At 47.0% G+C, this 15,528-nt stretch overlaps 1 protein-coding gene across 1 annotated transcript in view; it reads right to left on the reverse strand.

Moving 5' to 3' along the window:
• The window catches only part of LOC115619160 (large neutral amino acids transporter small subunit 1-like), a 47,713-nt gene extending 37,826 nt beyond the window's left edge, over positions 1-9,887 (reverse strand). Inside the window, exon 1 of the mRNA XM_030511209.1 lies at positions 9,293-9,887. Coding sequence (XP_030367069.1) covers positions 9,293-9,887 — 595 coding nt within the window. The remainder of the gene's footprint in view (positions 1-9,292) is intronic.
• Between the last annotated feature and the right edge of the window lie 5,641 nt (positions 9,888-15,528).

Raw genomic sequence — 15,528 nt, forward strand, 5'->3', positions numbered from 1 at the left:
TCCTTCTCTAGAACATACACTCTGTATTAGGTTGTGCTCTGTGATTTTATGATTTTTTTTAAAGATTTATCAGTTTGAATTTAAGAAATGTTAACACAAGTGGCAGCCAGCTGTGAAAGAGAATCCGACCCACTCGCACTGTAAGACATCAGGGATGCACTTTCAACTGGCTGCTGTTCCACATCGCTGCTCAGGCCAATACCTGAACATCACCTCTTCAATAGGGATAAAAAAAGACAGGATTAAATAGTTTTACACAATGCTTCTGCTACATGAAGATGGTCCTGCATACAAACAAGTTCTTCCAAAACTACACTTGCTACCTAAATATGCTGATTAAGCATGTATTTTTTAAATTCAAAGTCAATATAAATTATAGAAAAGTGCAGAAAAAGATACAAGTAGGTTGGGAGTGCAGTGCGAGTGTACATTCCACTGCGATGCTATCTCAAGAGGAAAAAAAGAGGAGCCAACAACAAGTATCATGGATTCTCATTTATCTACATAGCTTCAAATGTGCACCTGAGACATAGAGTACAGAATCCTTAGTAGGTTAAATTCTTTGCCATGTGCAGTACATATGGTAATGTAGATGTCATCAAATATGCTAAGTCAGGACCAAGTAACTGTCCCTCCATCATCTATAGAAGGGGTAAAACTGGTTTAGATTAGATCACATTTGGGGGAATTCAAATTATTGTTGGGTTTTCATGCATATGCACAAATTCTCAGTTTCACAAACTTTTAACTTCTTCTGTTCAAAAATGCTTGGACACAAGGTGGACTTTGTGTTTGCTTTTGCTTTTATGATTTCTCAGTTCTGAAAGTATCAGTCCTCCAATCTTACAGCAAAAATAACGTGCTCAAGTTTATGAGTTACCCAAGTGTCGTGGTTTAAGCCCAGCCGGTAACTCAGAACCACACAGCCCCTCGCTCACTCCCCCCACTTCTTCGCCCCCCACTCCCAGAGGGATGGGGAGGAGAATCAAAAGAATGTAACTCCCACGGGTTGAGATAAGAGCAGTCCAGTAACTAAGGTATAATACAAAACCACTACTACTACCACCAATAATGATAATGATAAAGGAAATAATAATGGGAGAGAATACAATTGCTCACCACCCGCCGACCGATACCGAGCCCGACCCAAGCAGCGATCTGGGCCTCCCGAGTAATTCCCCCTGGTTTATATACTGGGCATGACGTGCTGTGGTATGGAATACCCCTTTGGCCAGTTTGGGTCAGGTGTCCTGTCTCTGATTCCTCCCGGCTTCCCCTCCTCCCTGGCAGAGCATCAGACTGATAAAGTCCTTGGTCGGAGTAAACATTACTTAGCAACAACTAAAAACATTGGTGTGTTATCACTGTTGTTCCCAGGCTGAAAGTCAAAACCATAGCACTGCACCAGCTACTAAGAAGGAGAAAAATGACTGCTACAGCTGAACCCAGGACAGTATCCACCCCTTCTTCCCTACCATTCACGTCATGCTCAGATCCCACATTTTTCAATATACCATTGCTTTTTTCTCATATATATAGACACATATATATACACATATATATACACCCACACGCACACAGAGAGATACCATTCCTTAGACCAATCCCTATAAAGTTGCTGAATTCATCCAGTCCACGATGTCAGGCTCCATCTCTTCTAACAGACTTTCAGGGCAGGAGAGACAGTGCGAAGTGCTGGATTGTTGCCTGCTGATGACAATGCTGAACTCATCTGTTAACTGCTGTGTGGGAGAGGATGGAAACTATTTGATTATTGCCAAAGAGAAGTAACTGCTTGGCTGGAGAAGAAAGAGTTAAAGAAGAAACAAAGTACATTGTGCAATCAAGCAGAGCAACCCAGCTGGACAGAAGCAGGAGAAAAGAAAGATAAGAAACTGGTTATTTTGGGACTGTTTGTGAAATGAGGAAGAATGTTGAAAAAACAAAACTGTAAACCAGGAACTAAACATGATGTGCTAAAAATAGCTTGGTATAAAAGTTAAAGCAATAGGCTAAAAATATCTTTTGCTAGAATGGTATAAAAGCTAGAGCAACAAGCAATAAAGTGATTCGCTGCATGAAGATGCTTTGAGTCCGTGCCCTTCTTACACCACAATGCTGAGCTTGTCTAGTTTCATCAAAGTTCATTCTTTGTTGGGGTGATGACTGGAGGGAAGTCAGGGTGAGCTGATGGTGACCTGAGGACAGTTCTGCTGCTGCTTCCGGCCAGTCATGCCCAGTATATAAACCGGGGGGAGTTACCCAGAAGGCCCAGAGCGCTGCTCAGGTCGGGCTGGGTATCGGTCGGCGGGTGGTGAGCAATTGTATTCCCTCCCCTTGTTATTTCCTTTATCATAATTATTATTGGTGGTAGTAGTAGTGGTTTTGTACTATACCTTAGTTACTGGACTGTTCTTATCTCAACCCGTGGGATTTACATTCTTTCAATTCTCCTCCCCATCCCTCCGGGAGAGGGGAAGGAAGAAGGGGGAGAGTGAGCGAGCGGCTGCATGGTTCTGAGTTACCAGCTGGGCTTAAACCACGACATATAGAGATAGAGATATAGATATATATATAGATGTAGATATGGATAAAGATATATAGATATAGGCATAAATATAGATACAGAGAAAGATATAGATGCAGATAGAGATCATAGAATCATCGAATAGTTAGGGTTGGAAAGGACCTTAAGATCATCTAGTTCCAACCTCCCTGCCATAGGCAGGGACACGTTGCACTAAACCATGTGGCCCAAGGCTCTCTCCAACCTGGCCTTGAACACTGCCAGGGATGGAGCATCCACAACCTCCCTGGGCAACCCATTCCAGTGCTTCACCACCCTCACTGTAAAGAACTTCTTCCTTATATCTAACCTAAACTTCCCCTGTTTAAGTTTGAAGCCATTACCCCTTGTCCTGTCACTACAGTCCCTAATGAAGAGTCCCTCCCCAGCATCCTTATAGGCCTCCTTCAGATACTGGAAGACTTCTATGTAGTCTCCATGTGACATTCTCTTCTCCAGGCTGAGAATCTACAGATAGATACAGATATAGATATATATATAGATATATACACACAAAGAAACAGATATCATTCCTTAGCCCATGGACCATCCCTATAAAGTTTACTGAGTTCATTCAGTCCATGATGTCAGGCTCCATCTGTCATAACAGTATTTCAGGGCAGGAGAGACGGCGTGTAGTGTTGGATTGTTGCCTGCTGATGACACTGCTGAACTCATCTGGTTCCATCAAAGTTCATTCTTTGTTGGGGTGATGATCGGAGGGAAGTCAGGGTGATCTGAGGACAGTAATGGGAGACTTCTGCTGCTGCTGCCGGCTTTTCCCATGACTTTATTCTCTGCTTATGATCATGACAGTACATATCTTCGTTTCAAAGCCCAGAGTGGTGGAGATGGGCGTTTAGCTGCTGGGCTATAAAAGTGTTATAGAGCAGGCAACAGCATACAATTGAGTTCACTGGTTGTTTTCCCCCAAAATTAAATCCCCTTGAGGTACACATCGGACTTCCCCATCTTCCCGCATTACCCACCAAGTATATCCAGGTCCCTGAGCAAAAGCAACCCCACAAGTGGGTTTGCCTTTACCTGAAGCAGGAATAACCCAGACTGTCTTCCCCAACAAATTCTTTATGTGCACCACAGGAACTTTATCCCCCTCTACAGGACGTAAAAGTTCTGATTGGGCTGGGCCAGCCCTGTTGGCAGATTCCCTGGTGTTGACCAACTACGTGGCTTTTGCTAGATGTGTATCCCAATGTTTGAAAGTCCTATCACCCATTGCTCTCAGTGTAGTTTTTAACAGCCCATTGTACCGTTCGATTTTCCCAGAGGCTGGTGCATGGTAGGGGAGGTGATATACCCACTCAATGCCATGCTCTTTGGCCCAAGTGGCTATAAGGTTGTTCCGGAAATGAGTCCCATTATGTGACTCATTTCTCTCTGGGGTGCCGCGTTCCCACAAGACTTGTTTCTCAAGGCCCAGGATAGTGTTCTAGGCAATGGCGTGGGGCACAGCACATATTTCCAGCCATCCGGTGGTTGCTTCCACCATGGTCAGCACATGGCACTTCCCTTGGTGGGTCAGTGGGAGTGATATAGTCAATGTGCCAGGCCTCCCCATACTTGTACTTCAGCCATCGTCCTCCATATCAGAGAGGCTTTAACCGCTTGGCTTGATTAATTGCAGCACGTTTCACATTGGTTAATAACCTGGGCAATAGTGTCCAATTTTAAGTCCACCCCTCAATCACGAGCCCATCTATATGTTGCATCTCTGCCTTGATGGCCTGAGGGGTCATGGGCCCACCGGGCTAAAAATAATTCACCCTTATGTTGCCAATCTAAATCCATCTGAGCCACTTCAATCTTAGCAGCTTCATCCACCTGTTGGTTGTTCTGATGTTCCTCAGTGGCCTGACTCTTGGGTACATGAGCATCTACGTGGCGTACCTTCACCACCAGGTTCTGCACCCGGGCAGCGATATCTTGCCACAGTGCAGCAGCCCAGATGGGTTTACCTCTGCGTTGCCAGTTGCTCTGCTTCCATTGCTGCAACCACCCCCACAGGGCATTTGCCACCATCCATGAGTCAGTATAAACTACTGGCCATTTTTCTCGTTCAGCAATGTCCAAGGCCAGCTGGATGGCTTTCACCTCTGCAAACTGACTCAATTCACCCTCTCCTTCAGCAGTTTCTGCAGCTTGTCACAGGGGACTCCATACAGCTGCCTTCCATCTCTGATGCTTTCCCACAATAGGGCAGGACCCATCAGTAAACAAGGCATATTGCTTTTCACTCTCTGACAGTTCATTATATGGTGGGGCCTCTTCAGCACACATCACCTCCTCTTCTGGTGACATTCCAAAATCTTTGTCCTCTGGCCAGTCCATGATGACTTCTAGAATTCCTGGATGACTGGGATTTCCTATTTGAGCTTGCTGTGCAATTAGTGCAGCCCACTTACTCCATGTAGCATCGATTGCATGATGTGTAGAGGAGACCCTGCCTTTGAACATCCAGCCCAGCACTGGCAACCAGGGTGCCAGGAGGAGCTGTGCTTCAGTGCCAATCACAGCTCAAAACCCTTCATAGGCTGCCAGTATCTCTTTTTCAGTTGCAGAGTAGCTGGCCTTGGATCCTCTGTATCCCCAACTCTAAAAGCTGAAGGGTCAACCTCGAGTCTCCCCTGGAGCTTTCTGCCAGAGGCTCCAGGTAGGACTATTCTCCCCAACTGTGGTGTAAAGCACATTTTTCACATCTGGCCTGGTCCGGACTGGTCCAAGGGCTACTGCATGAACCATCTCTCGTTTAATTTGTTCAAAGGCCTGTTGTTGCTCAGGGCTTACAATCAGACTGTAATTTGGGATGTACATTCTCCAGAACCCCACAACACCTAAGAAAGCTTGTGTTTCTTTCTTGTTATTTGGTGGAGACGTTGCTGTTCTCTTGTTGATCACATCTGTGGGGATCTGGCAATGTCCATCTTGCCATTTTATTCCCAAAAATTGAATTTCCAGTGCAGGTGCCTTGACCTTACTACATTTTATGGAAAGTCCAGCCTTCGGCAGGAGTTGGATTATTTCCCTCCCTTTCTCAAAAACTTCTTCCTCTGTATCACCCCACACGATGATGTCATCAATGTATTGCAGGTGTTCTGGAGCTTGCCCCTGTTCCAGTGCAGTCTGGATCAGACCATGGCAGATGGAAGGGCTGTGTTTCCACCCCTAGGGCAGTCAGTTCCAAGTGTACTGGATGCCTCTCTGTCGCGGTTTAAGCCCAGCCAGTAACTCAGAACCACGCAGCCGCTTGCTCACTCCCCCCATTCTTCCTCCCACCTCTCCCAGAGGGATGGGGAGGAGAATCAAAAGAATGTAAATCCCATGGGTTGAGTCAAGAACAGTCCAGTAACTAAGGTATAATACAAAACTACTACTGCCACCACCAATAACAATAATGGTAAGGGGAATAACAAGGGGAGAGAATACAGTTGCTCACCACCCGCCGACTGATACCCAGCCAGACCCGAGCAGCCATCTGTGCCTTCTGGGTAACTCCCCCCACTTTATATACTCGGCATGATGCGCTGTTGTATGGAATACCCCTTTGGCTAGTTTGGGTCAGGTGTCCTGTCTCTGCTTCCTCCCGGCTTCCCCTCCTCCCTGGCAGAGCATCAGACTGATAAAGTCCTTGGTCGGAGTAAACATTACTTAGGAACAACTAAAAACATTGGTGTGTTATCACTGTTGTTCCCAGGCTCAAAGTCAAAACCGCAGCACTGTACCAGCTACTAAGAAGGAGAAAAAATGACTGCTACTGCTAAACCCAGGACACCAAGTAACCCACAGCCGGTAAAGCGCTAAGCCAAACTACCTGCAAATTCTTAGAGCTAGGCAGCAGTGGCTGTTTTGTGGTGAACATAAGCTACACTAACAATGAGTAACTTGACCTATCTTGCTACAGGAAGACTTCCCTGTAGTGAATTCCCATGCTTTTATTTGGCAACCATAATAAGCATTCACTTTGTGTCCTGGGTTCAGCATATAAACTGGGGGGAGTTACCCTGAAGGCTCTGATCACTGCTCGGGTCGGGCTGGGTATCGGTCGGCGGGTGGTGAGCAATTGTATCCTCTCCCCTTTTATCATTGGTTATTATCATTGGTGGTAGCAGTAGTGGTTTTGTATTATACCTTAGTTGCGGGACTGCTCTTATCTCAACCCGTGGGAGTTACATTCTTCCCATTCTCCTCCCCATCCCTCCGGGAGCGGGGGGAGGAAGAAGGGGGGGGGGGGGAAGTGAGCAAGCGGCTGTGTGGTTCTGAGTTACCAGCTGGGCTCAAACCACGACACTTTGTCTTATAGAAGTAGTAGTCTTGCATACCAACTGTCTGTAGATTACAATCTTGATAGCAGAAAATACTGATGTGTAGTTTAATTCTACTTACCATCCACCTTGTTTTCCTCAGCACCTTACAGGGAACAAAATTCCTTACACTATTCCTTCTTTCTTTCAAGACTGTGATTTATTTAGATTATCTTAATGCCTGGGAATTCCATTTCTGTACTTCAGGGTGTCAAATACTGAACAACACATTATTTATTCAACTGTTCAACACCAGTAACACTGAAAGTAGAAACAAGCAACTTTTTTAATTTCTTTTACTAGAAACCACACAGCCAATCAAATTTTATGTGGAGATACGAACATTACAAAGAATACAGCTGGTACTCTTCTAGATGGCTGGGTTTTGGCTATAGGTCAACTGTATTCCAGCCCAGGGCCCCAAATTCCCCTACTGCTTCCTGAACTGTTCTTCCCCTCTTTGAGATAACTTGTTAATGGATGATCTAGAGTTTATGCACAAATAGATAACTTCTTCTATCCTACGGCTCTTGAAAAATAAATAAATATCTCACTGGATAGGGGTATGTTTGGAACAACCATATAACAAGACTGCTTGCTAGTCCATAGAAGTTTTGTGTGACTCACTAAGTCCTTGGACCAGCTTTACTTCGTTTATTGTTCCTAGTTCATGATGTGGTTTTGGCACCAGACAATTGAAAAAGCTAACTTCAGAAATCAAAGTTACAGAAAACTAACTTGCTGAAGGCAAGAGGTGATGAACCAACCTTTTGTAGCAAAACAGACAAACAAAAATTTAACTCAAAGCATAAACAAAAATAGTAGCCAGCAGTGCAGAGAGGAGTAAATTTTAAAGAAGAAACACATGTAAATGATGCAGATCTGTAGATCTGGCAACTCTTTTCCTTGGCTTTTCAAGATAAAAATTCAAGATCAAATTCCGCTTCAGGAAACCTATTAATTGCTAGCAAAAGAAAGTTGGAGACATTACTTATTGGAGTAACATAAGTGAGAATGAGACGTGGCATCAAGAAATTTCATGCTGCAATCCACCCTGTCACTGAACAGATCTTGCCATGGGCAAGTCTGCTTTACTCCTGTATTTGTTTTCTGATCAGTAAAATGAGAACAGGGACACCTCATCCTACCTATTTTGGCAAAGATCCAGCAGATGAAAAGTTACTTATTATTAGAAACGTGTTCTCAAAGGCTTTGTAAACTACAGTATGTTCTTTCACAGCAAAACTTTGATCTAAAGCAGTAAGAAAGTCCATCTAATCAATGCTCTAATTCTGTTAGCTTCTCAGCAAAAAATGTGAATGCCACATGCATGAATGTCCCTTTTATCTGTGTGTCTGAGGAAACATATTTTCTCTTCGGACAGCACGAACAAGCACACTTCTCACAACCTCAAAATGAAAAAACAGAAAGATTACCTGACCATAACTTCATACACCAAATAAATGCTTTATAAAGCCCTCACAAAAAATTATATCCTCTCCCAATATACATCTTTACAATGGCACAAGAACTACCAGTGGAGTAGAACACATTGAATAGAAAATGAGAGAAAGGCAGAAAATGGTCCTGTATTTAAAGGATGAAGAATTTGGATGGGGTGACACTGCAATAACTGGAGGAATGGAAAATGGGGCTTCAGTAGCAAAACTGCAGACCTCAAAATACCAGAGATACAATAAAAACTGCAGCAGAAGAGAGATATCTGTGTGTCATGGCAGACATCAGCGGTCCTAAATTCATCACAGCATGACTGAACTTCTCTGCAAGGCAATTTCTCATGAGATGTAACGTTTGCTAGCAAAAGAAACCAACAACAAACCAGGTTTTGAGCATGGTATCAGCGCACATACAGCCGAGAAACATCTCACAACTGGTGCTGAAAACAGCCAGGCACTGCAGCACAGGCCATGTTCAGCACCAGTTGCTCGTGACAGATATTTCCCAATGGTATCCTCACCTACCTCTGCATATAAATGCCCATCCTGGTGATCGCAGCACCCCAGAACCATGGGGTTGAAAGAGGATTTATTTTACCCTGCCTGAACACACTTCCACGGGAGAGCACCAGAAATCCTGTGCCAGCACACAGGCATTTATCGCATGCTGCTCGCTGCATTGCCAGGAATCATGCTTGCTAGCCCATAACTGGCGTTTTGGGCATTTTTTCTCAATTTATTTGGGATGGGGCCATGTTTCTTACTCATGCTGTTCCAAACAGCCCAAAAAACCCAATATGCATCCAGTGTAGCACAGGAGAGATGGCGCATCTCCTACAAAGCGATGGGCTCAAGGCAGCTAGCTGTTCAGGCAGACTTTTGGGGGAAGGTGACGGTGAGCAGGGAGCCACGTGGGGCAGCAGGACAGCAGAGGGTCTGCGGGTACTTACAGACACAGAGACAGGCCACCAGCTTGGAAGCCTCGTCGGGCACCGGGCAGGTGGGGAAGATAGGCTTGAGCAGGTAGGTGGCAAAAACCAGAGCCACGATGTACTGCGAGGAGGGCCGGATGATGAGCAGCTCTATCCAGAGCTTGAGGAAGGCAGGCAGGGAGCCGTACACCTCCAGCATGTAGGCATAGTCCCCGCCGGACTTGGTGATGGTGGTGCCCAGCTCAGCGTAGCAGAGGGCACCCACAATGGAGAAGGCCCCACAGACGGCCCACACCACCAGCGACAGCCCGGGAGAGCCGGCCTCCCGCAGCACGCCGGTGGGGGTGACGAAGATGCCGGAGCCGACGATGGTTCCTACGATGATGGCCACGCTGTTGAGCAGCGTGATGGAGCGCTGCAGGGTCAGCCCCTCGCCCTCAGCCGAGGCGCATGGCGAGGGCGAGCGGACGCAGCCGTTCTCCTGCGCCCCACCGTCCACCGTGTACAGCATCTTCTCCATCGCCTGCTTCTCCTCCTGCTGCGCCAGCGAGAAGGCCGAGCCGGCCGGGCTCCTCTTCTTCACCGCGCTGCTGTTGCCGCCGCTGCCCGACATGACGATGTGGAGCAGAACAGCGAAACAGAACGCAGAGCAACAAACAACTCCAGCAGCACCATGCAGCCGCCCCTTTTGTTCCGGCGGCGGTGGGTGGCGGTGCGCAGGGCACCTCCCGCCTAGGCGGGGAGCGCGGGTCCGGCCGCCTTTCCGGGAAGAGGAGGAGGAATGGGGGGTATTGCAGCCTGCGCGGGCAGCCCTGGGTCTCTTTCGCCTAAAGTGACCAAAGCGTCCGTGTCGTGCCCCCCGCCTTTCCTCGGACCTCAGCGCCGGTGTTCGAGGGGGGCTCCTGGCTGCCAGGAGGAGGTTTGTTACCATTCCTTCTGCCCAGACCGGATGCAGGAGAATCGGTCTCCAGCAAAACCCATGTCTCCCCGTTCTCCCCCTAGTCCCACCCTATTTCAGTGCACTTGCTGTACTCCCTCCTCCTCCTCCTCTTCACACAAGCACAGGCCAAGGCCCCGTTGCTGCATCACCTGCATTTCTGCAGACACTGCAGAAATGTGCTTGTCATTTCAGATGCTAAGATCACCAAAGAGATAAGTAAAAATAAATAAATTTGCCAATCTTGCAAGCAGGCAAAACAAGCAACTTCTATTGCACTACTTCAAGTGAAAGCAGAGGGTTTGTAGCCAAGGAAACTTAGTTGGATACTTCACAATAGTGCCTAAGGAGCCAATTCCTTAGCAAATTCAGACTCCATTGTGTCATTGTGGGATAGTAAATGCGTTCAGAGGCTAAAGGCTGGAAGCCCTGCTTCTCAACAACGATTGTTCCCATTGAGAGGTGGAAGTGGTACCTTTGAGGAGGTGTTTCTCAGCGAGCATTTAATTGGTGTCACACAAGGAGTTGTGCCCAAGCTCTGGAGCCCAAGGCCAGTACGTCCATCCTCCCTGGACCATCCTCCTCCCTGCAAGTTTCAGACATGCTTCAGTACTGGCAGCAGGGTGGGTCAGGTTTCTTGCAAGATACCTCAGAAAAATCCGAGATCTGCATTCTGGGGAAAGATGGAACATTTTAGCAACATTTTCAGGTACCTGGCCCTGGTAATCGGCATCACGACGACTTCCAACCATGATAGGAAACCATGAAGCACTGATCAGAACCTGACACCTGGTGGCTATTAGCCCAAACAGCCCAGAGGCCTGAAGCTGCTCACTGCCTCTCTGGTTATAGAATCATAGAATGGTTAGGGTTGGAAAAAACCTTAGGATCATCTAGTTCCAACCCCCCTGCCATGGGCAGGGACACCTCACAATAGACCATGTCACCCAAGGCTCTGTCCAACCTAACCTTGAACACTGCCAGGGATGGAGCATTTACCACTTCCTTGGGCAACCTATTCCAGTGCCGCACCACCCTCACAGCAAAGAACTTCTTCCTTATATCTAATCAAACTTCCCCTGTTTAAGTTTAAACCCATTATTCCTAGTACTACTGCTACAGTCCCTGATGAAGAGTCCCTCTCCAGCATCCTTGTAGGCCCCCTTCAGATACTGGAAGGCTGCTATGAGGTCTCCAAGCAGATTCTCTTCTCCAGGCTGAGCAGCCCCAACTCTCTCAGCCTGTCTTCATACTTTATATCAGCCAGTCTGAAAAAGAAGGAGAAGAGCTGATTTGGTAGGAGACTTGCCAGGCTGGTCAAGAAAGCTTTAAACTAGATTTGTTGGGGGAGGGGGGCATCAATCCATCCCAACACTCCCAGTCACTTGCCACCACCTGTAATAAATGCTTGGAGCAATGCAGAGCTACTTCAGCTGCTCCAGCCAATGAGTTGCCTTTATTTGGAGCTCGGCTCAGATGCCTCTATACAAATGCCTGTAGTATGGGGAATAAACAAGAGGAATTTGATTCAAAGAAATCGTTAAGAACTCGCCAACAAAGTTTTAAGTTGACAAGCAGGTATTCTTTATTGCAGTACCGGGGAACATGGGGGATAGCTCCTCCTAGTGTGTGCCATCCAAGCATCAAACAAATTGTGATCATATTGTTGTTAATCATATATATTCGTTACATTATATGCATATTTATGAACTTGCTTATACATGACATCACATTTCTAGAATATTCTTCCCGCATGCGCACTCTATTATGGTAGTGGTCTTTGGGACCCCTGGTGGTCGTTTCTTCATCATCTTCCTCTTCATCACCTTGTCCTTTGGCTGAACTTCAAGTTTGGAAAGTCCCATCGCCAAGCCAACTACCACTAGTCCAGTTCTGGCTGGTCATCGTGAAACATTTACCCAAGATACTTTCTCACTGTCATCTATTACAATATCCTACTTTTTCAATGATGTCATCTATTACAAGGCCACAAAGGCTAAGTGAATTTAAAAGATTTGTACTTCCTTGTCTCAAATTACAGATGTGAATGCTCCGTCCCCGGCAGTGTTCAAGGCCAGGTTGGACAGAGTCTGGGGTGGCATGGTTTAGTGCAAGGTGTCCCTGCCCATGGCAGGGGGATTGGAACTAGATGATCTCAAGGTCCTTTCCAACCCTAATTATTCTATGATTCTACGATTCTATGTGTACATGGCTATGAGGATATGACATTGTTGGCATCACAGAAACATGGCGGGATGGCTCCTATGACTGGAGTGTCGGAATGGAAGGTTACAGGCTCTTTAGGAAAGACAGGCCAGGCAGATGGGGAGGGGGAGTAGCTATTTATGTCAGTGATAGGCTGGAGAGTATGGAACTCTGCCTGGGGATGGGTGATGACCCAACAGAGAGCTTGTGGGTCAGGGTCAAAGGGACAACAGCAGTGGGGGACATTACTGTGGGGATCTGTTACAGGCCACCCAATCAGGAGGACTCTGTGGATGAAGCACTCTATAGACAGATAGGAGCAGCCTCACGCTCGCAGGCCCTTGTCCTCATGGGGGACTTCAACCATTCTGATATCTGTTGGAGGGACGGTACAGCCCGGCAGAAGCAATCCAGGAGGTTCCTCGATTGTGTGGAAGACAACTTCCTCTTGCAAGTAATAGAGGAGCTGACAAGGAGAGGTGCCATGCTTGACCTCATGCTCACCAACAGGGAGGGGCTGGTGGGGAATGCAATGCTCCAGGGAAGCCTTGGCTGCAGTGATCATGAGATGGTTGAGTTTGAGATCCTCAGGACAGTGAGAAGAGCATGCAGCAAGCTCACTGCCCTGGACTTCAAGAGAGCAGACTTTGGCCTCTTCAGGAACCTGCTTAGTAAGGTTCCATGGGATATAGCCCTAGAGGGCAGGGGGGCCCAAGACTTCTGGTTGATATTCAAGGATCACCTGTTCCAAGCTCAGGAGTGTTGCATCCCGACTAGAAGGAAATGGGACAAGAAGGCCAGGAGACCTCCATGGATGGATAAGGAGCTGCTGAGGAAACTTAGAGGGAAGAAAGAAGCTTATAGAAGGTGGAAGCGAGGACAGGTGGCCTGGGAAGAATGCAGGGACATTGTCTGGGAAGCTAGGGACGATGTAAGGAAAGCTAAGGCCCAGTTAGAATTGAGTCTGGCCAGGGATGTGAAAGGTAACAGGAAGGGCTTCTATAGGTATGTAGCAAACAAAAAACAGACTAGGGATAATGTGGGCCCTCTCTGGAAGCTATCAGGAGAACTGGCTACCCTGGATTTGGAGAAGACTGAGGTTCTCAATGACTTCTTTGCCTCAGTCTTCACCGGCAAATGCTCTGACCACACCACCCAAGTCTTGGAAGGCAAATGCAGGGACTGTGAGAATGAAGACCTTAGGCCCACTGTAGGAGAGGATCAGGTTCGAGACCATCTTAAGAACCTGAACGTGCACAAGTCCATGGGACCTGATGAAATCCATCCGTGGGTCCTGAAGGAGCTGGCGAATGAAGTTGCTAAGCCACTGTCCATCATATTTGAAAAATCATGGCAGTCAGGTGAAGTTCCCAATGACTGGAAAAAAGGGAAATATAACCCCCATTTTCAAGAAGGGGAAGGTGGAAGACCCAGGGAACTACAGACCAGTCAGTCTCACCTCTGTGCCTGGCAAAATCTTGGAGCATGCTAAGGCACATGAAAAACAATGAGGTGGTTGGTGACAGCCAACATGGCTTCACTAAGGGGAAATCCTGTCTGACCAATTTGGTGGCCTTCTATGATGGAGCCACAGAACTGATGGACAGGGGCAGAGCAGTTGACGTCATCTACCTGGACTTGTGCAAAGAATTTGACACTGTCTCACGTGACATCCTTGTCCCTAAACTGGAGACATGAATGTGATGGATGGACCACCTGGTGGATAAAATATTGGCTGGATGGCTGCATGCAAAGAGTTGTGGTCAACAGCTCAATGTCCAGTTGGAAAACAGTAACGAGTGGTGTCCCTCAGGGGTTGGTGTTGGGACTGATCCTGTTCAACATCTTTGTTGGTGACATGGACAGTGGGATTGAGTGCACCCTCAGCAAGTTTGCTGACGACACTAAGCTGTGTGGTTCAGTTGATATGCTGGAGGGAAGGGATGCCATCCAGAGAGACCTTGACATGCTTGTGAGGTGGGCCAATGCCAACCTCATGAAGTTCAACAAAGCCAAGTGCAAGGTCCTACACCTGGGTCAGGGCACTGCTACAGGTTGGGTGGAGAAGTGATTCGGAACAGCCCTGCGGAGAAGGACTTGGAGGTGTTGGTTGATGAGAAACTGAACATGAGCCAGCTTCAGTGTGCGCTCACAGCCCAGAAACCAACTGTATACTGGGCTGCATCAAAAGAAGCGTGACCAGCAGGTTGAAGGAGGTGATCCTGCCCCTCTACTCTGCTCTTGTGAGACCCCACCTGGACTACTGTGTGTAGTTCTGGTGTCCTCAAAATAAAAAGGACATGGAGCTGTTGGACCAAGTCCAGAGGAGGGCCACGAGGATGATAAGGAGGCTGGAGCACCTCCTGTATGAAGACAGGATGAGAAAGTTGGGGCTGCTCAGCCTGGAGAAGAGAATCTGCTTGGAGACCTCATAGCAGCCTTCCAGTATGTGAAGGGGGGCATACAAGGATGCTGGGGAGGGACTCGTCGTTAGGGTCTGTAGCAATAGGACAAGGGATAATGGGTTCAAACTTAAACAGGGGAAGTTTAGATTAGATATAAGGAAGAAGTTCTTTACTGTGAGGGTGGTGAGGCCCTGGCAGAGGTTGCCCAAGGAAGTGGTAAATGCTCCATCCCTGGCAGTGTTCAAGGCCAGGTTGGGCAGAGCCTTGGGCAACATGGCCTATTATGAGGTGTCCCTGCCCATGGCAGGGGGGTTGGAACTAGATAATCTTAAGGTCCTTTCCAACCGTAACTATTCTACATTTCTATGATCTGCATTGTGGAAGAAAGCTTAGACCAAATTTGCTTTTGCACTGAGGAAATTTTTCTACTTTTCAGATATAAATGGGATCCTGAAGAGATTGCAAAGACTATGACAATTAATTAAAAATAAACAACAAAACATATTTAACATACAATTTTCCCAAAGCCTTTCTTCAGCTTGCAAGCTTAACAGTAGCCTCATCACAGAGGCTGTACAGCTGTAACCTGAGCAGATTATTTCTCAAAGTAAGATTTACCAACATTTACTTGTTACTGTATTTCATACTTTATCCTAGGGAAAACATTCACAGGACCATAAAAAAAAAAAACCCTCAAAACAAACAGG

Source organism: Strigops habroptila, chromosome W (assembly GCF_004027225.2).
Source record: "Strigops habroptila isolate Jane chromosome W, bStrHab1.2.pri, whole genome shotgun sequence".
In the NCBI taxonomy this organism is placed as follows: Eukaryota; Metazoa; Chordata; class Aves; order Psittaciformes; family Psittacidae; genus Strigops; species Strigops habroptila.